General features: G+C 48.8%; 1 protein-coding gene across 11 annotated transcripts in view; it reads left to right on the top strand.

The window, feature by feature from the left end:
* KMT2C (lysine methyltransferase 2C) overlaps window positions 1–22,460 on the top strand; it is a 283,712-nt gene that overhangs the window by 258,867 nt on the left and 2,385 nt on the right. For 10 of the 11 annotated variants that reach the window (XM_053217833.1, XM_053217834.1, XM_053217831.1 and 7 more), the window contains 16 exons: window positions 2,599–2,811; window positions 3,501–3,665; window positions 5,098–5,239; window positions 5,387–5,534; window positions 7,094–7,272; window positions 7,445–7,581; window positions 8,712–8,961; window positions 9,954–10,087; window positions 10,540–10,647; window positions 12,028–13,147; window positions 14,075–14,211; window positions 15,471–15,613; window positions 15,881–16,049; window positions 20,281–20,397; window positions 20,759–20,832; window positions 21,084–21,192. In XM_053217833.1, coding sequence (XP_053073808.1) covers window positions 2,599–2,811; window positions 3,501–3,665; window positions 5,098–5,239; window positions 5,387–5,534; window positions 7,094–7,272; window positions 7,445–7,581; window positions 8,712–8,961; window positions 9,954–10,087; window positions 10,540–10,647; window positions 12,028–13,147; window positions 14,075–14,211; window positions 15,471–15,613; window positions 15,881–16,049; window positions 20,281–20,397; window positions 20,759–20,832; window positions 21,084–21,192 — 3,345 coding nt within the window. The remainder of the gene's footprint in view (window positions 1–2,598; window positions 2,812–3,500; window positions 3,666–5,097; window positions 5,240–5,386; window positions 5,535–7,093; window positions 7,273–7,444; window positions 7,582–8,711; window positions 8,962–9,953; window positions 10,088–10,539; window positions 10,648–12,027; window positions 13,148–14,074; window positions 14,212–15,470; window positions 15,614–15,880; window positions 16,050–20,280; window positions 20,398–20,758; window positions 20,833–21,083; window positions 21,193–22,460) is intronic. The other variant, XM_053217838.1, reaches the window with a different exon arrangement.

The raw sequence follows: 22,460 nt of genomic DNA on the forward strand, positions 1-22,460 counted from the left end.
GGGAGAAGAGCACCCTCCTGGTTGCTATTCAGCCCTGGAGCCTTCCTGGAGAGTGTACGAGGTTACTCCTCAGCCGGTATGAAGATCACGGGTCATCACTTAGCAGGAGTGTGGTCTAGGGGGGTTCAGCCCTTCTGTACCGTGGTTTCGTCACCTGGACACAGGAGGAATAATACTGTTCCCTACTTTGTAGGGTTAGCAGGGGATTAATGGAGATAAAACACACTGTGCTGGTAGTAAAAGGTGCATATCTTTGACCTGCCAATTCCATATTTAAGAACCTGGCATAAGGAAGATAAAATGCTGAAATATGGAAAGATATAACCACCTGAATAGCTAATGTCCTGTCTCTACTAATAGAGAAAAAAAAAGAGAATTTAAGAGAAAGAAAATAAATTTAAATAATTATTTCTTTTTTTGTTAACTTTTTTCATGTTTAGTTTTGTGAGAGAGAGAGAGAGAGAACAGCAGGGGAGGGACAGAAAGAGGGAGGCACAGAATCCAAAGCAGGCTGTAGGCTCTGAACTGTCAGCACAGAGCCCGATGTGGGGCTTGAACTCAAGACCACGAGTTCATGACCTGAGCCGAAGTCAGATGCTCAACCAGCTAAGTCACCCAGGTGCCTCTTAAATAGTATCTATAAAGCTATATCTGAATGAGATTTTTGTGGGGTTTTTTTGCAGACATTAAAATTTATGCTATATAAGAATACTTAATGTCATGGGAAACAACATGTCAAGCCACTAAAATAAAAGAATGTGTGTCCATTGTGTTTTTAACACAATGTGTGTAGCCATAGGTAAAAGGTTGAACACAGATATATTAAAATACTAACTTTTTATCTCAGGCAGACATTTGGATGATTTTTAATCTTTTGTGCTCTCCTATAATTAGAAGTTTTCTTTGAAATGTAGTAATACCTGCTTCTAAGGGTAATTGTGAGGCTTAGAGATAATGTCTGCAAAGCACTTAAAGTGCATGACCAATCCACACTTAATAAGCAACTATGTTATTAATGTCTTAAGAGCCAGTAAGAAATTCTTAGGTCCTTGCTACTCAGAGTGCAGCCCTGGGGACCAGTAGCATTGCCCTTGTGAGGGATGCAACTTCTTACTCTCCAGCACAGACTTCCCAATCAGAATACGTTTTTAAATAAGATCCCACTTGATTCCTATGCATATGGATATGGAGAGACCCAATTCTAGGCCTGTGGTTCTTGAACCTTGACTATATTAGCATCCCCTAAAGAGCTTGTTGGAACACAGGGTGCTGGACCTCAGTCCCAGAGTTCCTGGTGCAGTGGGTCTGTGGTGGGACCGGGGAATCTGCATCTCTAACCAGCCCCAGCTGGCCCTCCTTTTCCTGCTCTGGGAACTACTCTTTGAGAACCATCGATCTCCCCCTGGGATGGGTAGTCTGAGTCTGCTTGGACCTTTTACCCTTTCTTTTTTGAGCATAGAGTGATGTTTCCATTTTCAAGTGGTTGAAAAAAAAAATCTAAAGAAGAGAACTGTTTCACAACAGGTGACCATTATACGAAATTTAAGTTCAGTTTCCATGAATTTAAAAAGTTTTACTGGAACACGGCCATGCTTGTTCATTTCGGAGCGTTCTGTGGCTGCTTTGGAGTGCCCAGGCAGAAAGTTGACTAACTACAGCAGGCACTACATGGACTGCGGAGCCTGAAATATTTACTGGTTGGCTCTTTGCAGAAAAACGTTGCCACGCATGCTCTAAGCCATTCGGAGTAAAACTGGAAACTGGAATTTTCAAACCCGCGAAGATTCCGTGCAGAATGCGTGAAAAGTCTAGCAACTGTAGTTGCCTATATAGCAAAGTATAGCTATGAAGTTTAGAAATAATGGCCCCTAAAAAAATCCCCACAGGTTTTTAGGTATTTTTAGGTATATAAAAGCCTCTTCAAGAACTGGTTTATTCTCACTTCTTAGCCATTAAGTAAAGACAAAAGAAGAAAAAAGGTTTATTTGCTATCATACAGGTCCTTTTTCACTGGCTGTAAGCATGTGGTAGTCACTAGTCAGTCGCATTAATGATCGGGAGCTGATTTGGATGACCAGCGTTGTTTGTTTTTACTGATCTGAGGCCAGCCGTTCATCTCAGCCCGGGTGCACAGGCTCTGGAGCTTGTCCGTGGTTTCTGCAGACCTTGTGTTTCCCCCATCCCTAAGGGGAACCCAAAATAAGTCTCAGCCCACTCCGCAGAGGCCAGCACAGCCATGTGGCTAAGAGCGCGCCTTGCCCCAGAGCTGCCAGAGAGCAGGGACGGGGAGCCCCGGGCGGCGCCGGACCCGTGGGGTCCGGCCGAGGAGGGATGCTGGCTCCGCAAGGGAAAGGAGCCACCCTTAAGCATCCCGCCTTTTCTTCAAGCTTTGTGGCTCGCCAGTGGCCATACTTGAGAATAACGTTTGAAAACGGGGATGGCATCTCAGAAAACAGACCATCTGATGCCACTGCCTTTCCTCAACTTTTAGTGCCCCTGTGAGGAGGGTGTGTCCTAGGGTGGAACCGGGTTGGCGTGAACTGCTCAGTCGAACACGTGAATGTTGTACTTACCTCTTAACCTTTCCAATCACGTCAGCAAACTCTGGGGGCTCAGATGCAAGGTGGTTTTGGATGTGGCAGCAACCCCTTGCCAAAAACGGATGGAGGAAGTGAGACCAAGAAACCGCGAAGCAAACGGACTCAGAGGGTGGGGGAGAAGGCCGCACCGCGCTCGAAGAAAAGGCGGAAGGACGAAGAGGAGAAACGTGCCTTGTCCTCTGCCACCGACACCTTTACGCACCTGAAGCAGGTGAGTCGCTTGTAGCCACTTCTTGGGAAAATGTGAAAAAGTGAGGCATCACATGCGTGTTCAGCCCTGTGAAACTGAAACCTTATCACCGTATTTCCTAATTAAAGTAGTGACAGGGATAAGAGATGTGTCACCAAGGAGTCTAGTAGATTTCCTAGTTGGAAGCAAAAGCGCGCGCCCAAAAGTTACGGTGGAGATAGGTGGACTGGTAGCTGATGGTCCAGCTTTCCAAACTGTGTTCAGAAGCGGCCTCGGGACCAAGAACAACCGTCTGTGTCACTTGTGACTCTGAACGCAAGGAAACGCGGCTGCTGGGCTCCCCTAGTGAACTCTATTCTTACACCTTTGTAGTTGTTACAGAAGGTGGGAGACAGCCACTACGAGTGCTCCTGGGGGCCCCCGGCCTCCCTTCACGCCCCGATTCTTGCCGAGCAGACATAAGGAATGTGCTTTTTTTGTCGGCTGCCTGGCAGTGTCCCTTTAAGGCAGATCAGAATAAAGCTCATTTTTAAATATATCTCAGAGATTCTGTGGTCTCTCTCACTTATTCTAACATTGTGATACTTGAAATTTTTAAGTCTCATTTTTCTCAAGCCTTGTTTGACTAAGTTGCCTCGGGTCTTAGAAAAGTTGAGAAGCACTCTGTTTTGTTTACCGTGTACATTACTCTTCAATGTGTTTTTTAATAGCAGCTCTCTCTGCTCCCTCTAATGGAACCAATCATTGGAGTGAACTTTGCGCACTTTCTTCCTTATGGCAGTGGCCAATTTAATAGTGGGAACCGACTTCTAGGAACTTTTGGCAGTGCTACCCTTGAAGGGGTTTCGGATTACTATTCTCAGTTGATCTACAAGGTATGTTTCCTCGCCAAGGTCTTACCTTGCTTCCTCTTTGGATACCATATCAGAATTGGTAGAGCTTGTCTTGTTTTCCGGCTAATCTTCGAGTTTCATTTCAACTTTGGTTCAGCTAAAAGGTTAAAATTTCACTGGATGAAGAGTCTCTAACATAAACATTTGCAATTTTACGTAGGTAAGAGTTCAAATAGTGAAGAAATCCATTATGTGTTTCCACGGTAGAGAAAATATCTATTTTCCTGTAACCTTTGTTAACTCTTAAGGTGAATCCAAATTCACAGTAAACAGAATAAAAATGCAGTTAGCAATTTTCCCTGAAAAATGAAAAAATCTAAAAATGTATTTTGTCTAATAATTGAGGTACTAATTACAAGTAGACATTAATTCTTACACTACTAAAATATCTAACTCAAATTTATCTTTTGGTATTAATTATTTTAGCAACATTTTTATAGCCTCAGTAGACATTCTTTACTTCACATCTGACTTGTGTAAAATGATCTTTTTGCAGAAATATTTGAGAGTATCATCATTTTTCTGGAGGGCTTCTCTTCTTACTTTAGTATTAAAGTCATTCTCTTGTGACGCTCCGTTTATTATCATTGTTGGCCTTTCTCTTCAGTCAGAGCCTGTCCTCTTATAAATGCTTCTCTTCCAATACAAGCTGTTCTCCAACACAACTTCATTACCTTCACGAAATCCCAGATCTTTGCGAGATTTGGAATTTCACCTTGCCCTTGATTTTCATAGTGTTATTGGTAGATTCCAGCAATCCCTGAGAGACTGATCAATCAATCAACAAATGACAAATTGATGACAAATGCAAAGCAGAGAGAAGTGTTTGGAGGGAGATCCATTTGTTAATTATTTAGACATTTAGAGTTATTGTTACGACTTTTGCTTCTTATAGAGGTTTTGGACAGTCAAGATGCTAATATTGAGGCTATGAGTTGTAATTAGAGGATTAAGACCACAAATTCTCAAGTTTGTTTTTTTGTTTTTTTTAATAGAACTGGGGCGTATCTTAATGAAAATTGAATAAAGGAATTTTTGAGAACTTTTTACAATTTATTGCTTGAATTTTAAAGCTGTCTTTCACTGGCTATAACAATGAAATTTAAAAAGGGATGTATAGAATAGAATAATGTAACTTTGCTTCTTAATTTCAAGGCTTGAATACTCAAGCGGGGCAAAGTAAGCAAATAGATAATCTGTCCATACCGTCATGAGTATTTCTTCCACCACAAAACCTCCTGACCTCGTATGTTTACTCTTTCTTCTTGCTGTGCGTTTAGGAATGAAGATCCATCTCGATAACATTTCTGTAGCCTTGCTTCCATGTGCTAAAAATTCACAGAACTAAGTTTTAGCAAGGTCATGGCATATCTGCTCTGTAGCATATAATTTAAAATTTTTTGGTCTTCTGCAGCAGAATAATTTAAGTAATCCTCCAACACCCCCTGCCTCTCTTCCTCCTACACCACCTCCTATGGCTTGTCAGAAGATGGCAAATGGTTTTGCGACAACTGAAGAACTTGCTGGAAGAGCTGGCGTATTAATGAGCCACGAAGGTATGACGCTTGGTCTGCCCGTTGGCGCCTTTGAGGAGTGTGCCTTTGCCGGCTGTGTGTGGTGAAATGGCAGTCGAGTCGTCATGTTCCACCCATGTATCCGTTTGAACTGAACGTGTTTTTCCTTATGTGTGTTTGCTTTTCCAGTTACCAAAAGTCTAGGACCGAAAGCATTTCAGCTGCCCTTCAGACCACAAGACGACTTGTTAGCCAGAGCTATCGCTCAGGGCCCGAAGACCGTCGATGTGCCAGCCTCACTGCCGACACCGCCTCATAACAATCAGGAAGAATTAAGGTAGAGTTCCTGTCTTCTCACATACTCTTTAGTTACTTCATTAAAAAAAAATATATATATACATACATATATATGTATATATATGTGTGTAGATATATATATATATATATATATATATATATATATATATGTATATACCTTTTTGGCATCATGTCTGTAGGGATAGCGTGTGACAACATTTAAGGGGTAAAATTTGGTGAGAAATTTTCTCAAACATACTTTATGAAACGTTCTTACTATCAAATGTAATTAGTTTATGCATTGTTAAATTCCTAGATGGTATAGGAAGTTCAACAAATAATCAAATAGACATTAAGGCAGTGGGAGTCTCCATGCAAAGTATTTCAGAGATCATTGTCATTCATGGATGTTTGCGGCTGTCCAAAATAAAAGAGCAGCAGTCACAGATATATCAGAGACAGCTTTTGTGGAAGAGAATTTAAGAACCGTCTTGTCCAGAGTTTTGTAACTTCTTTGTCTCAGTTCTTTGGACCCGAGATTCTGTCTGGGGAGAATCCGCTTCCCTTAGTAGTTAACCCAACAAGTTAAATCCAAAAAGGCTCTTATGTACTTTGTCAATGATTCTCCCTTCCTTCCAAAATCTGGTAACTACCCTCTGTTGAGACATCATTCAGACTAAGTCCCTGCTTTATTAGTGCTAAAACTATGGACCAAAGAGGAGTAATAAGTCTTCCAGATTTAGAATCCTGGTCTCCTCGTTTTCTTCTGCATCTTACTGCTACAAATTGCCAGATTTCCAGGGAGCAGTTGTGGGAGGCGGCCTCATAGGTGTGTATGTTTGCTGCCCTGGGGTGAGGGATCTGCTCCACTCCTGGATTTTGCAGGGACTCCGTCTGGAAGCCTCTCTCAGGTTTCCTCACAGTGCTCCTGCACACATCCTCCCTCCACACGACAGCATCTCTCCTGGGGGACCAGTGGGAGACCCCAGATTTGGGAGGTATCCTACAGCATTAGCTTGAGGCTACACTTACCCTCTGACCTCAGTTGCGCTGGTTAACCTCTAGCTTCCTGGGCTTGACCATTCTCTTCTTTTCACCATACTTGATCGGTTAAGAAAAGTAAAGGCTTATGACCACAGTGACCAAGTTTCCCCCATGTTCCCGCTCTGCACATCGGCACAGCGGGCTCTGCGGGTGTGCCTGTGGGGCGTGTGGCCTGGCTCTTTCCTTTCCCGCGGCAGACTGCTCCCACAGTCTCCGGGATCTGGAACTTGGCAGAGGTAGGAGTATCCGTCCTTTCTCTGCCACGTTGTAACCTGAACGTTAAATCTTTTGTTGGCGGGTCTTGAAATATAGATTCTGGAGCTTCAGTCAGATGAAACCTACCGTTTAAGTTGAATGTATTTCTTGTATCTTTTTCTGGGAGATTTCTCGCTTGGCCCTGAACCTGTTCGTTGCCTTCTTACATTATTGCCTTTATCCGAAGGACTCTTACAGTCATGCTCACGGGTGGGGCTGGGTCGGTGCAAGAAGCCCTCACCTTCACCCCGCCGTGGTGGGTTTGCACATGTCGGCGTGTCGTGTTTGTCCTCCTCTCAGGATACAGGATCACGCTGGTGGTCGGGACACTCCTGACAGTTTCGTTCCGTCGTCCTCTCCTGAGAGTGTGGTTGGGATGGACGTGAGCAGATACCCAGATTTGTCGTCGGTCAAAGAGGAGCCCCCGGAGCCTGTGCCATCCCCCATCATCCCGATCCTTCCTAGCAGTACTGGCAAAGGTAGGGGAGTACTCAGCCGCGTTGTTTCTCCTCCAGTGTGGCAGTTGACTGATGTCCACCTTTGGGTTCTCAAGAGCATTAACACTCAACCCACCTTTCCTTCCTTCCTCCCTCCCCCCCTTCTTTCCCTCTCTCCCCTTTTCCTCCTTCCTTCCCCACCCCCCCCTTTAAGGTTTGGAATCTAGAAGGAATGACATCAAGACTGAGCCTGGCACTTTATTTTTCACACCGCCTTTTGGTTCCTCTCCAAACGGTCCCAGATCAGGTCTTATATCTGTGGCGATTACTCTGCATCCTACAGCTGCTGAGGTGAGGAGGAAGCAACTTTTTCACGTTGGAAACTCTGTCCCTGTCTTTTTTTTTTTTTTCTTTCAACGTTTATTTATTTTTGGGACAGAGAGAGACAGAGCATGAATGGGGGAGGGGCAGAGAGGGAGGCACAGAATCGGAAACAGGCTCCAGGCTCTGAGCCATCAGCCCAGAGCCTGACGCGGGGCTCGAACTCACGGACCGCGAGATCGTGACCTGGCTGAAGTCGGACGCTTAACCGACTGCGCCACCCAGGCGCCCCAGTGTCCCTGTCTTTAAAGGTGTGTCAGGTGGCTGACAACAAGGCGTGTGCAGCAGGGTCATGAGGACAGAAGCTCAGAGTTAGGTGTAGGGTCAGTAGTCACCGTAGCCATCTAGGCTGCTTCCGAGCACCACGGCAGGCTCGCCGGAGCCAGGGCAGAACGAAGCTCGCGTTCTCGTGTTTTTATTAAAGCGTGTGCACTGGAGAGAGAAACCTTTTGATGAGCACACGTATAAGATGAAACAGTGAGAAGGCATTTTATCAACAACAGAGGTTTTGGCAGCCGCTGCTGTCCAATACTACTAAATTGCCGAGAATGTCTGTCTGTCTCTGTCTCTGTCTCTGTCTCTGTCTCTGTCTCTCTCTCTCTCTCTCTCTCATCAATTGTGAGGATGTTGGCAGCCACACTGAGCCCAGTGATAGGCCATGTTGGCCACCGACAGAACCTGGTGCTGGTGTGACAGCGTCCATCCCTGTGGGCTGTCGCAGAGCCGGGCGGAGACCACGCCCAGGAAGTTTCTGCCCAGCTGTGAGAACCGACAGGGTCTAGCTCCCTCCTGGTGGTGGCGTCCGTTCCGCCCGTCACATAGGAAGGTAGCCAGAAGAGGTCGGTGCTCGTGCAAATACTTAACATTAGCTGGGATCCCCCGTGTGAGGATTTCCCTTTGGACAGGTGTTCTTGGGATGCTGTTCCATTCAAATGACTTCTTCCCCGAGACTCTTAAGCCTACGTAGACGTGCTTGGGTTTGCTCGCACTTTACCACTGTACGCATCCCACGGCTGGCAGCCACGGAAGGATGCAGTTGGTTTCCGTGGCTCGCCGTTGCCCTCGGTGGGGGTGACGCAGCGTTCACGCCTCTGTTTCAGAACATTAGCAGTGTCGTGGCTGCGTTTTCCGACCTTCTCCACGTCCGAGTTCCTAACAGCTATGAGGTCAGTAATGGTCCAGATGTTCCATCCGTGGGTTTGGTCAGTAGCCACAGAGTAAACCCAGGCTTGGAGTGTCGACAGCATATATTTCTTCGTGGGCCTCCGCCAGGATCTGCAAACCCTCCCAGATCAGCCAGCTCTTACCGGCTGAAGCCACCCAGCATGCCGTTCCGTCCAGCGAGCGATGGTGAGCTGCCCTTGAGTCCCGGGTTAAGCTGGTTCTCGTTAAAATCCCACTTTAGTTTTTAACAACTACCAGGTGACGTGTTGGTGTGTGGTCCTGGGTAAATTAACCGTCCGCGGGAGTTCTGTCGTCTGTGGCGTGCTGGCCTCAGTGCTCTGGGATGGACGTCCTATCACGTCGGCCCCCAGGAGGTGCTGGGACACCAGCTCCCCGAGCGCCCGCCGCACCGACCGCCGCTTCCCTTGTCGCACACGTGGCTGGCGTCGGCAGCGTGTCCTCTCTTCCTTCCGCCCCCCCCGTGAGGCCTCTTCCCGTGGCCGTGCTGGCACCTGCCGGCTCCTCAGACCTGCCCAGCTCCCCTGCGCCGTCCCCCTTGCCCTGGTCCCTTGGAATCTTGTCCGTCCCCGCCCCGCCCCCACAACCTGGCAGCTTCCACGCGGGCCTCCTCTGGGAACCCCGAGGGTGGTCTGTGTGGGGTCTTTGAACTCCCGGCCTCCACCTGCTTCTCTCACACTCCTGTCCCCTGTTCTCCCTTTCTGCCTTCACGCCCTGCATGAACGCTGTGCTCCGAGCGTGCCCGGCCTGCATCCCCACGTCTTTATCTGGGCCCTGGGACTCTGCTCACCCCTCTGCGACTTCCCGCATCAAACTTAGCCGCCTACCTGTGCCTCTTCATCCTTCATAGAACATTTTTCATCGTCTTAACCCTCAAGCAAAAGTAGTACCCACCTCCCCTACCCCCACCTCACACCTAGGGTGGATATTAACCCAGCATGGTGCATCGCTTTTCTCTCGTGCTCGCACGTTCGAGCGGTTCCCCAGCTGCTTGAGAGTACGTGTGCTCCTGTAATACGTGTCCTGTAACCGCTCGAAAAGGATGATAGAAGGGAAGTTAAGTGAGCCGCGCTGTGGGTTGGTACAGTGCAGTTTTACACCTTGTACCACATCGTGTTATTGGTCACCTGCGATCACCAATGAAAGACTCCTGCATTTAGGTCTTTCTGGATATAAGGATTCCAGTATCGCAGAAGGCGCGGCCCTCAGACCACAGTGGTGCTGTCACTGTAAAGTGGTTATTCTTGGAGGCGGCGTGAGAAAGTCTTTCAGAGATCTGGCCTTCGTGAACAAGGTACTTTAGCATTCCTTCTGACCCCACCACCCGCCTCTACCGAAACGGTCCCACATGCTGCTTTTTCGCTCCTGTGTCCACAAGAGTCTGCCTGTGGGGGGCTCCATGGGACCCACATTCTGGGAAGTAGCCTCAGCATGTGCCGGACATGCTTTAGGTTAAAACCAAATAGCTACCGTGGACTCTCCGGTTGGATACTATGAGAACAGTGTATTTCTAAAAAGAGTGAATATGGATCATCGAGTTTATTTTCGTAAATTTATTTTCTCTTTGGCTAAATTTTTAGATGCCAGGTATTGGCGTGTGGTTTTTTTTTTGTTTTTTTTTTTTTACTTTTAGGACAGAGAGCTGTTTTCACTTTTAACGTAGCATAAAAACCAACAATGCACAGACCTTGTTTTTACGAAATTTTGATTTGTTGAGATCCTTACACATTTCTCTTTGCTTTTCAGGATTCCCGAGAAAGCTCCCACAGAGTCGAGAAGGACATTGTCTTCTGTAGTAATAACTGCTTCGTTCTTTATGCCTCATCCACACAAGCAAAAAACTCAGAAAGCAAGGTAAAATTAGGCTGGTGTCTGTTAGTGAACAAGGTATAGCGAGTGACTTCCGTGCTTTTGGGTTACGTTAATGAACAGAACAGGTTCATAGCTCTCTGCGTGCAGGAAATCAAGGGAGATGTGGTGCGGGTGGAGGCAGGGAGGCCCGTGCTGTTTCAGAGAAATCCCGCTTCCACGATGAGGGGAGTAGGCTTGAATTCTATCTTGAAAGTTCAGAATTGACTAAAACACTAATAGTAATACAGCCTTTAGTTTTACTTCTTTAATTAAAAATATCTTAATTGAATTACAACAATAATTACAACTCGTATTGATCTTACCCTGACGGGAAAACCTGTTCATAAACACAATTTAAATCTCCTCGTGTATTTTGGGGAGAAAGCATCGTGTTCACGTCGTGGTGGAGATGGTCTCCTTTACCTGCCTCTGTGTGACTGAAGTGTATCTGAGTGTATGGCTGATGCGGGGAACCGTCCTTAACCATTCATGCTGAAGGAAGCCTTCCCGTGAGGTGGTGCTGACAGCCCTTCCTGCAGATCACTGTTCTGTCTTTGCTGGAAGAAGGTTCTGGAGACTCTTATTTTTGTAACAGGCAGTAGTCTCCAGTATAATGAAATCAGCTATATGTCAAATAGGTTTAGACTTGAAATTGAAATACGTCAGTCTCTGTAAGAAGAGGAGTTGGTTTTTTACCAGATAATTTTTTAATTTGGTGCGCTGTTCCTGCCTGCTTCTGGAGTTACGGGAGGTGTGTCTCTTCAGATACCTGGCTGGGGGCCGGGGGGAGGTGAGAAGAGGGGAGCCCCGTGGGTCGGGGGTGAGACCGTGTCCCCGGGGAAAAAGTCCTGGGGCATCTCTCTGAGCTCACCTCTTCAGGCAGCGGGGTCGGAGCCAGGCAGCCGTGGAGAAGAGTGACGTGTGATGTGAGGGCAGGCACTGCTGCCCCTTCGTTCACATCTGTGCCGATTAGTTCAACCTAAGGTTAGCAGTCAGGAAGTTCAGAGAGTGCGGAGAAGCTCAGAGAAGGTCACGTTCCCAAGTTCTTGTTTGGTTTAACAAAAGACACTGCTCCATTGTACGAATTAGCTAGCCCCTCTTCAGCGTGGAAATTTCTGGGTCTCTCCTGGGTAGACAGGAATGTCCGAGAAGGTGTAGGAGCAGAATGTTCTCCAGAGATAACTGCTTTGTCCAGCAGGCCAGGGGAGGGACCCCCAGCACTGTCCTGCCCTCATCAACGCCCTTGGGGTTGGGCGGCCGCTTCTGCTGTGCGAGAACCCCTCACGCTCACTCAGAGAGCCTTTCCCTGCCCTCCGGGCCCAGGCCCCGTGAAAGCCTGCCGCTCGGCTTCTTGCTCTAGAGCTGCTCTTGTTTCCTGTGCAGGAATCCGCCCCTCCGTTGCCACAGTCGCCTGTAAGAGAGACGCCTTCCAAAGCGTTTCATCAGTACAGTAACAACATCTCCACCTTGGACGTGCACTGCCTCCCGCAGCTCCAGGAAGAAGCTTCTCCCCCCGCGTCACCCCCCATCACTTTCCCTCCGGCTTTTGAAGCAGCCAAAGTAGAGGCCAAGCCAGATGAGCTTAAGGTGACAGTCAAGTTAAAGCCTCGGCTAAGAACTGTCCACGGTGGGTTTGAAGATTGTAGGCCGATTAATAAAAAGTGGAGAGGGATGAAATGGAAGAAGTGGAGCATCCACATTGTAATCCCCAAGGGGACGTTCAAACCCCCTTGTGAGGATGAAATCGACGAGTTTTTGAAGAAGCTGGGCACGTCCCTTAAGCCTGACCCTGTGCCCAAAGACTATCGGAAGTGTTGCTTTTGCCACGAAGAGGGTGATGGATTGACCGACGGACCGGCAAGACTGCTCAACCTTGACTTGGACGTGTGGGTCCACCTGAACTGTGCGCTGTGGTCCACGGAGGTCTATGAGACCCAGGCCGGGGCCTTGATAAACGTGGAGCTGGCGCTGAGGAGGGGCCTGCAGATGAAGTGCGTCTTCTGCCATAAAATGGGCGCCACCAGCGGATGCCACAGATTTCGGTGCGCCAACATTTACCACTTCACTTGCGCCATTAAAGCACAATGCATGTTTTTTAAGGATAAAACGATGCTGTGTCCCGTGCACAAACCAAAGGGAATTCATGAGCAGGAGCTGAGTTACTTCGCAGTCTTCAGACGGGTCTACGTTCAACGCGACGAGGTGCGACAGATCGCTAGCATCGTGCAGCGCGGAGAGCGGGACCACACCTTCCGCGTCGGAAGCCTCATCTTCCACACGATCGGCCAGCTGCTCCCACAGCAGATGCAGGCGTTCCATTCCCCCAAGGCGCTCTTCCCCGTGGGCTACGAGGCCAGCCGCTTGTACTGGAGCACCCGCTACGCCAACAGGCGCTGCCGCTACCTGTGCTCCATCGAGGAGAAGGAGGGGCGCCCGGTGTTCGTCATCCGAATCGTGGAGCAAGGCCACGAAGACCTGGTCCTGAGCGACTCCTCCCCTAAAGGTAACGTTGCGCTTGTGTGCCCCGCAGAGACGGGTCGCGCCCGGGTTCCCGTGTGCTGTCTCGTGCTTGCCTCAGACCACCTCAGCACAGATGTGGGGTTTTCACGGACACGTGCAAATCTTCGCTTCTTTGAGGTATTGCACCTGCTGTCCTCGCCGTGCCACTTTCCCGACACTTGCCGGACCTACTCAAAATCAGAGTATGTGTTTGAACACACAGTTGACAAACCGGTGATTTGTACGTGAAGATTGCCTGTTGTTTGCACTGGGGCCTTCCGGGTCAGAGGGCGGGAGCAGTATTCAAAGCATCTTCTGTACGTTGCCTTGTATGAGTAGCGTCAGACGTTACACATATTAGCAGCGAGTAATTAGACGCTTAATTTTGACCATAGTGTGAAACCTAAGCGGTCATTTTATTGATGCAGAAAGTACTGGGAATTGCTTTTTTTTTTCCCAGCGATTTTTATAAAAATGTATGAAAATGCCCTGAAGGTAATTCTAGTGGAAATACCAATTTCCTATTCTAATTTAAATCTGAGAAAAAAGAAACGTATTTCTATACACTGCTAATTAGGCTAATCATTTAAAAATTTAAAGTTACGTGCCTAGTATGAAGATGAATGAACTCCTTGCATGAATTTGTTACATTAAACTTTCTTTCCACTTTCACTGTTTAAGTTCCTAAGTGTGACACATTCTTCCCCCCAAAATTTCCTAAAGTCTTTGACATAAACTGCCATCTGACCAGCGGATAATACCAGGTTCGTCGGGTCACTGCCTCCAAGGCCTTACGTGGAAACTGAGACATCTTGGAGGCTCAGTCTTCATTTTGCTCCAGTTTTCGACTTTATCCCGTTTTCCTCTCTGTTGAGCGGAGAGCAAGTTTGTTGTAAACTATTTTGTTTTTGTTTGTTTTGGCCACATGTAGGTGTTTGGGATAAAATTTTGGAGCCCGTGGCGTGTGTGAGAAAACAGTCTGAAATGCTCCAGCTCTTTCCAGCATATTTAAAGGGAGAAGACCTGTTTGGCCTAACGGTGTCCGCGGTGGTGCGGATCGCGGAGTCCGTGAGTATCTCGGGCGAGATGGGGCGTCAGATCACCTTTCTGGTTGCGCGTGGTGTTCCTTGGGGGGGACCGTTTTAACATGAGCCGTCACGGTCCTGATACTTTGAGGTCGTGCTCTGCCTGTGTATTCACTCCCGCCTCTATTCGTGTCTCTCGAGGCACCCGCGACGCATCGGAAAACCTCAGTGAATGTTCATGGTCACTCCGCGAGGTGGCTCACAAGTTTCAGGGTCTCTTCAAGGGCACGGGCAAGGCAGGGGCAAGGACGGAGCGTTGTTTTGTATTCAGGCAGTGCTGGGTGGGGGAGGGGACCCTCGTCCCCTCTGCTTCCTCGCGTTTCCCTGCACTTAGCAATGTTGGTGTGTCCAGTCCCCGACGCCGGGGTGCTGGTGGCCACGTTCCTGCCCCATGCCAGGGCCAGTCACCAGAGGGCAGTTGGATTGCAGGAGCACCAGGCCGTCTCTGACATGTCTTTGCAATCTTTTAGGATTATAAGCCTGTTTGCCAGTGAGTCTACACAATGCTTTTGGGAAACTGCATGATTATAAGGCAGTATTTTGAATAAGAAAAAATCATCGATGTTCGTGGGTTTTGTTTTGGTTTTTTGGAGAAGCAGAGGACACCCCAAAAGCCGCTGAGTTATGTGCCCACTTTCTTGCTTCGGTAGAAGCAAGGGCTCTAAACGATGCATGGGTTTCAGGTCTGTAGAGAAATATGTTCACAAGTAATAAATTCTAGAAAAGACTTTTACCATAAAATTATTTTACAAGTAAATTTCTTAGGGTACCACCTACACTCTCAGGGAATTGAGTGTGATAACTCGTGGAAGAAGTGAGAAATCAAGGAAGTAGACCTCACAAAATGTTGTTTAACTGTATTTACTTTTAAAACTCCAAACGAAGATCTAAAAGTTGAAAGAACGAAGTTGTGAAGTAGTCCACTCCCCATGCGTGGGCCGGAACAGATCCAAAAACCGGGCACGTGTGTTGGCTGGCGTGTGGTTGTTCCGTGGGTTAATACTTGTCTTCAGGGAGCGTTCGCCAGGGTTTACTAAGGTCTGAAATGTGTGTATGAACAACGAAACCCATCCAAGTGCGGGCTGCTGTGTTAACACCAGCTAGAGGACCGTTTTGTGAACCGGGAGTCTGTCGACCAGTTATTTCCGCAGAAGTTCAAGCTGAGCCGTCCTTTGGCCAGCTCGCCGTGGCCTGCGGTCTCGACCAGTAGACGAACCCTCCGTCTGTTCTGCTCCTTTTCAGCTGCCTGGGGTTGAGGCGTGTGAAAACTACACCTTCCGCTACGGCCGCAACCCTCTCATGGAGCTTCCTCTTGCCGTTAACCCCACAGGCTGCGCCCGATCGGAACCTAAAATGAGTGCCCATGTCAAGAGGTTTGTGTTAAGGTATTTTCTTTTAACTTCACATAGTACAGCCCAGGGTTTCTAGGCGCACTAGTGGTTTCTGTGCTTGACTTGTCTGCTGCTTACAAACCCTGCTGTCTCTGGCTGTGTCTGTGCCGACCGCATCAGAGAACGCGCCGTGTGGCTCTGCTAGGCGGCTTTCCGTGTGCGTTCTCGTCAGTAAGAACTTGAACCGATGGGCTTGGCGTCGTTCGGAGACGTCTTCAGTTCTCCTTTTATTTCTTCCTGACGCCGTGCCGCTGCGTGCAGACCTCACACCCTGAACAGCACCAGCACCTCCAAGTCCTTTCAGAGCACGGTCACCGGCGAGCTGAACGCGCCCTACAGCAAGCAGTTTGTGCACTCTAAGTCCTCGCAGTACCGGAAGATGAAGACCGAGTGGAAGTCCAACGTGTACCTGGCCCGGTCCCGCATCCAGGTGAGGGCCTAGTGTGCCGTTGGGGCAGCAGGGAGGACGCGGGTCCCGCGGCTGCGGGAGTGGAACCACATTGCCACCACCCCGTCAGATCTCGTCGGTCGGTAACACGGGGGACTCCGTGTGTCTCCTGGAGCACGATCCCCCCCCCCCCCCGCCAACGAAAGGAAGGGCCCCTGGGATCCTCGCCTGTGCGTCTCCATGAAAGCTCGTGGGAGGCAGGTGGCGCTGTGCTTTGCACATACGGATTCGCGGAGAGTTCACCAGGGCTACTGGGTACTCAGGAGAGATACAGAGGAGTGTTTTCAAAAGGTGCTCCAGGTCAGGGACTTCCCTTTCGGAAGCCTCTTGGCAGGAAAGCCCCCGCATGTGCTGGTGCGTACATTGTCGCATCCCCTCCAGAGAGAGCCGTCTGTAGGCCGAGCGTGTGAGTTGACATCTCTGGCCCATCCTTCCTGAGCCGCCTGCTCGGTGTCTCCCTCCCGGTGTCCCCGGATGGGATTCCGAAGCTCCCGTTGCCCTAGAGCCAATCGTGTGCACGTTGTCCTCGTGCGCGCGGCTCGTGTGCCTTGGCCGCGGTAGGCCCAGGTCCAGAGCATCGTCTGCTTTCGTTGCCTGTCCCCCCAGAAGAGCTCCCTCAGGTCCACTCTCTGGCTGTCACCCTGCTGTCACCCGCCACCCCGTCCCACCCACACCCAGTGTGAGCTCCTCAAAATAGAAATCTGACCTGTATTGCGCCGTGTAGACTCAGTGGGATTCTTGTCCCTTTGTTGGAACCTTTTTCCTCCTCTCGGGAAGATTTTAGGATCTTGTTGTTGTTCTTGGTATTTGGACATTTTACAAAAAATGTGGTTAGGTTTGGGTCATTTCTTTAAAAAAATTATTGTTGTTTTTCTTACCAGACCCTTTTTGACCTGGAACTTGTGGCCTTCAGTCTGGAAGTGTTTCTTCATTAATTATTTCGCAAGTTCCTCTGTTTCTTTCTGTTTGAACCTGTAGACGAGTACTGGACCCACGAGATCCAAGATCTCACAGTGGGGACCCCAGACTAGCAGCGTCACCTGAGACCTCTGAGACCTGACAGTCTGGCCCCCGAGGTGGGGCCCCGGGTGATCAGTGCGAGCAAAGGCAGTCGAGAACTTCTGTCTCCACCAGCCCTCCTCCTTCCCCCTCCGGTTTTGGTTCCCTTATCCTTGTTCTGTGACTTCTACTTTATCTACTGATTTTTCTTTTGTGTTAAAATTTTGTGCCTGAGATCTCTTTCTGCTCTTGATGTTTCTATTTGATACTTGGTTTTCAAATTACAGATACGCTGTCTTTCCTTCCTGCTGTTGCCTCAAGAGCAGAGCGCCTCCCAATTCCTGGGGAACCCAGTGGTCCACTCCTGGCGGTGTGTCCTTTCCATTTGAAACGTTCCCCAGTAGCCCACCCACTCTTACCATTCCTCACGGTCGGTCTTACCCCCTCACTGTCGTTTCCGTGATTCCTTACCCCGGTGTTGAGTCTGCACCACGTACTGTCCTAAAAGAGTGCAGAAACATCTGGGCACGGATGTGCCAGTGGGGTCATTCAGCTACACTTTCTGCAGCATCGTTGACGCGCCAGTCCTGCGAGGAACGTCTAGGGTGTCTGAGGGAGTGGTGTTTCATTCTAATGGCTGTGAGGTTCCATGATGCCCTTGAGCTGTAACTAATTCAACCGTCCCACAGCTGATAAACGTTTGCTTTGCTTACAGTTTTTCCCAAAACAGCAGTGCCACCAATCTCTCGTACCGAACACCCCCGCGTATCGGTAGATTCACTTCTTTGGAGAATATTCCCAAAAGTGAGAGGACTGTGTAAAAGCATACGTACTTTTCGTCTTAGGTTTTCGGAAAAGGCTGCAAATGCACATTTCTTCCAGTGCCCGGAAGACGGTCTCTCTTCTTCTCTTCCCACCTGTAGTGCCACTGTCTTCTTACATTTCTGCCAGCCTGATACCCCTTCCTTAACTGCAGTTTCCAGCTGATGAATGAGCGAGCAGCTTTTCACGTTCGCCATTTGGATTTGCTCTTTTATAAATTACGTACTCCCGTGTTTCCTGGTCCTTAAGAACTTGTGCTAACAGAGGAGTTGCCCTGTAAAACATCCTTTGCCTGTTAGAAAATAGGGTTTCTTTTTTCTTTAGAAACATTTTAATTTTGAGGGGCAAGTGGGTGGCTCAGTCAGTTGAGTGTCCGACTCTTGATTTCAGCTCAGGTCATGATCTCACGGTTCATAAGTTTGAGCCCTGTGTCGGGCTCTGTGTTGACAGCAGGCAGCCTGCTTGGATTCTCTGTCTCTCTCTCTCTCTCTCTCTCTCTCTCTCTCTCTCTCTCCCCCCCCCTTCCCCACCTCCCCCCCTTGCTCTCTGTCTCTCAAAATGAAAGTAAAGTTTAAAAAAGGTTGTAATTTTCACATAGTCAAATGTATATACTTTTCTATAGCTTCTAGTCTTGGTGAAGACAGTGGACTATGTTGTATATGTGGCTCTTAGGTATCTGTAGTTCAGAGATTTTTTATGTTTAAGACAATTTTATTTTCTTCCATTGAATAACGAGTTGAAGCACCATTTGGTAAATAATTCTCCCACATTACACTGATCGTGATACCACCATACTGCTCACAACTATCACGCATTCAGTTTTCACATATGCACGGACCTACTGGGGATTCTCTGTTCTTTTTCATTGATCTCCCTGTCCTTTTTTTTTAAGTTTATTTAATATTTATTTATTTTTGAGAGAGAGAGAGAGAGAGAGACACACACACACACAGAATCCGAAGTAGGCTCCAGGCTCTGAGCTGCCAGCACAGAGCCTGGTGCGGGACTCAAACTTAGGAACCACGGGATCATGCCCCGAGCCGAAGTCAGACGCTTAACTGAGCCCCCCCCCCAGGCGCCCCTCCCTGTCCGCTCTCAAATGAAATTATATTGATCTGTATACGTGTTACTTTTTGTGTTCTGGTTCATTCACCTCAGACCTGGAATTGAACAGATAAATTGCGTAATTTTTTTTTTTTTTTCACCAAAAGAGAATTCACACACCAAAGTGTCTAAGGCGCCTGGTACTGTGTGCCCCACTGTGGCCGCTGGATGTCGCTGCCCCTGGGGACCCTCCCAGTTAACACATGCTCTTTCCCTACTCTGTTCCTGCTGTCTTCCGGCCAGTTTGAGCAGAGAAGGCAGACTCACATCGGGACAAGAAAATGTCAAATGTCCATAGAAATTGTCTGCATTTCTTTCAGTGTGTTATTTTTCCAGAATTTGTAATGCTGAAACCCTAAAACCGTGCATAATGGAATGTGATTTATTAGGCCCCTGGCATAGACACTGAACTGCCAAACGAGAGACCTGTTTCAGTGTTTTTAGCCAGTTCAGACTCCTGTACATTTTTCAGGACTCAAAACTTGAGGGGAGAAGATTCCCTTTTGGAAGAACTTTATGTCTTTCCAACTTTCCTCCTTTTCCTGCTTCTCCTTCTGCCCTGGCTCCCAGGAATTCCTCGCCAGATCTGAAACCTGACTGCAATATTAATAACCCCTGTGGTTAGTCCTATTTCTGATTTGTTAAGTTTACTGTCCTGTCGTGCCCTTTTGGAAATGGTAACGGGAGAAAATGAATACCAGAAGCCATTAGCATGTTTAGTTGGTGGGATCTCAGCACGAATTACACGCAAGATAAGACGTCAGGCAGACTGTGGGCAGCCAGCAGTGCTAGTCTGTAAATATGTCTTAAGAATTTCGTGTGACGGGGCGCCTGGGTGGCTCAGTCGGTCAAGTGTCCAACTTTGGCCCGGGTCACGATCTCACTGCTGGTGAGTTCCGGCTCTGTGCTGACAGCTCAGAGCCCGGAGCCTGCTTCGGATTCTGTGTCTCCCTCTCTCTCTCTGCCCCTCCCCCCACTCACACTCTTGTCTCTCTCTCTCTCTCTCTCTCTCAAAAACTAAAAATGAGTCATTAAAAAAAAAGAATTTCGTGTGAGGACACGAGACTGAGACGGGTAGTTGTGGCATTACTTTAAGTGGCAAGATTGTTTCATATGGAAGTATGTGTATTCACTAGAAAAGAGCGCTTGAGTTCAGGCGAAGTCTTTAGCACTGCACTTAGGACGTGGTCTTTGTAGGAAAGGAAATGATCCGTTTGTTGTCCAGGAAGTTGAAGCGGCAACTGAGGTACGTGTACATGCCTTTTCTTTTCCTTTTCTGCCTTTGCAGGGGCTGGGCCTGTATGCTGCTAGAGACATCGAGAAGCACACCATGGTCATCGAGTACATTGGGACTATCATTCGAAATGAAGTTGCCAACAGAAAGGAGAAGCTGTACGAGTCTCAGGTAAGTGACCTCCTCTTCCCTGTCCCTGTGCTAAAAGCTGGAGACGGGGCCTAATCTGTCCTGCTACGTTCACTTTGGACCACAAGGCACATCTGGACGTTCTTGTGTTTTCCTTGCTTTCTTCTGTCAGTCTTCCCTTACTCAGTTGGTGGTACGGTTTGCGTAGGTAGACCTGTAGGTTAGTGAACCTGGCGTTGCCTCACGATCGTTGACGCACATTCACAGCACGCAAACAAAGGTCAGCTGACCGGCTGTGTGAACGCACAGTGAGCGCGATCGGGCCGCGCTTCTCTCCCCCCCCCGACTCAGTCTCCCTGCGGTGAACGTGCACGTGGAGAAGTTTCTGACTTTTCTCTTGCAGAACCGCGGCGTGTACATGTTCCGCATGGATAGTGACCACGTGATCGACGCGACGCTCACCGGAGGGCCTGCCAGGTGAGGCGAGGAGTCTGGTCCAGGAGGTGGGGCTCACTGGGCCCCCTAGGCTCATGACAGCCTCCGCGATGAAACATTCAGGGCAGATAAGTTCGGGCAAGAATTTTGATCTAAAACTGTCTGATTGGTCTGTTCTATTGATGGGCAGGTAGAACTGTCTCAGGGACAAGTTTTCCCTAAGAACTGAAAGTTTTTGACGCTGCCTCCAGCTGTTTCCTAATAAACAGTTTTCTGAAACGGTGGCTTTGCAGATACATCAACCATTCGTGTGCGCCTAACTGCGTGGCAGAAGTGGTGACTTTTGAGAGGGGACACAAAATTATCATCAGCTCCAACCGGAGGATCCAGAAGGGAGAGGAGGTAAGAGTGTGGGTCGTGTCTGCTCCGTCCTCATCCCCACACGGAGTTCCCTGCTTTGAACAGTCAGCCTGGCCCGTTGTTTTCCGCAGTCTTTGCTGCTAGAGAAATTTTCCTCGTGGTAGGTCAGAGGCTGCCACCCTGTCACTTCACCCAGGGACATTCGAGCGCCACCTTCCTCCTCATGGAAGCATTGCAGTGTTTGAGGCCAGCTCCTCCCGATTCCCTCATGCTGTGCTCCCCAAACTCCACATCCCCGCATCGCCCGCCTGGCATCATTTTCCCGTGTCTTACCCCCTTGGTCACAGTTGGGCAACGTCCCTCTCCTTAAAGATTTTATCTGTCATCGAACTGATGTCTGAGGAAATGGGATCGTGGCCTCCGGGAACGTTACGGCTCACAGGAGGCCACCGTAAGGCTGTGGGTGGCCAATTTGGGGGCAGCATGTGGGTCCGGATTGCTTGAATTCATTCACACATTGGATCGAGACGAGCTTCCAGGTTTTTCTCAAGATTTTCAAACAGCTTGGCTCTTCTGTTATTCTTTCTTTTCTTCAAAATGCTGGATGCCGAACTTGACATTTGTTTCTTTGGTCTCACAGACGCCTTTCCCCCGTTAAGGTTATTTCTAGTCTAGACCACTCGTTTATGTTTCCGAAGCCCGTGTCCCACAAACGCGATCACCACACGTTTCAACCTGGGAACGCCGAGCACTGTGGGTTTCTGGAGCGCTCTCCCAGGGTTCTGGGGCCTGCGTGTGTTCACACTGTTGGAACCCCCGGCCCTTTGAATAGAGCTCTGGGGTCGTTCTTGTAGGTTTTTGGTCTTTTTGGAATCCCCTCTTTCAAATCAAGAGTTTACCCAAGGCCCATTGTGCATCTCAAAGTATCTTGATGAGTAAACGAGGGGAAGTTCCTGAGAACCTGGCTCGGAGGCCCCGTGAGCTCCAGGCCCATCCTTCTTCCCCTTTCCGCCTGAGGAATCTTGAGTGGGTGGCTCAGCCTCTCTGAGCCCCTGCCTCATTTCGTGTACCGTGGAGAAGGTTTCCTTGAAGGACCCCGCAAGGCCCCGGTGACAGGTGCTAAGTAGTTCGGTTGCTCAGGGAGGCTACTGCATGAGTTCCGTGGTGTCCCCTTTCGGTGTCCCAGGAGGTCTCGGCAAGCGGCGCCGTACTCGGGGTGTGCTGAGTCAGGAGGGCCCCGGAGGGTGTGGGTCCTCCCTTCTGGCTGGGCCACCTGGGGTTGTGTGTGAGCAGGGTGGCCGTGCGGACCC

Source organism: Acinonyx jubatus, chromosome A2, assembly GCF_027475565.1.
Source record: "Acinonyx jubatus isolate Ajub_Pintada_27869175 chromosome A2, VMU_Ajub_asm_v1.0, whole genome shotgun sequence".
Lineage (NCBI taxonomy): Eukaryota > Metazoa > Chordata > Mammalia > Carnivora > Felidae > Acinonyx > Acinonyx jubatus.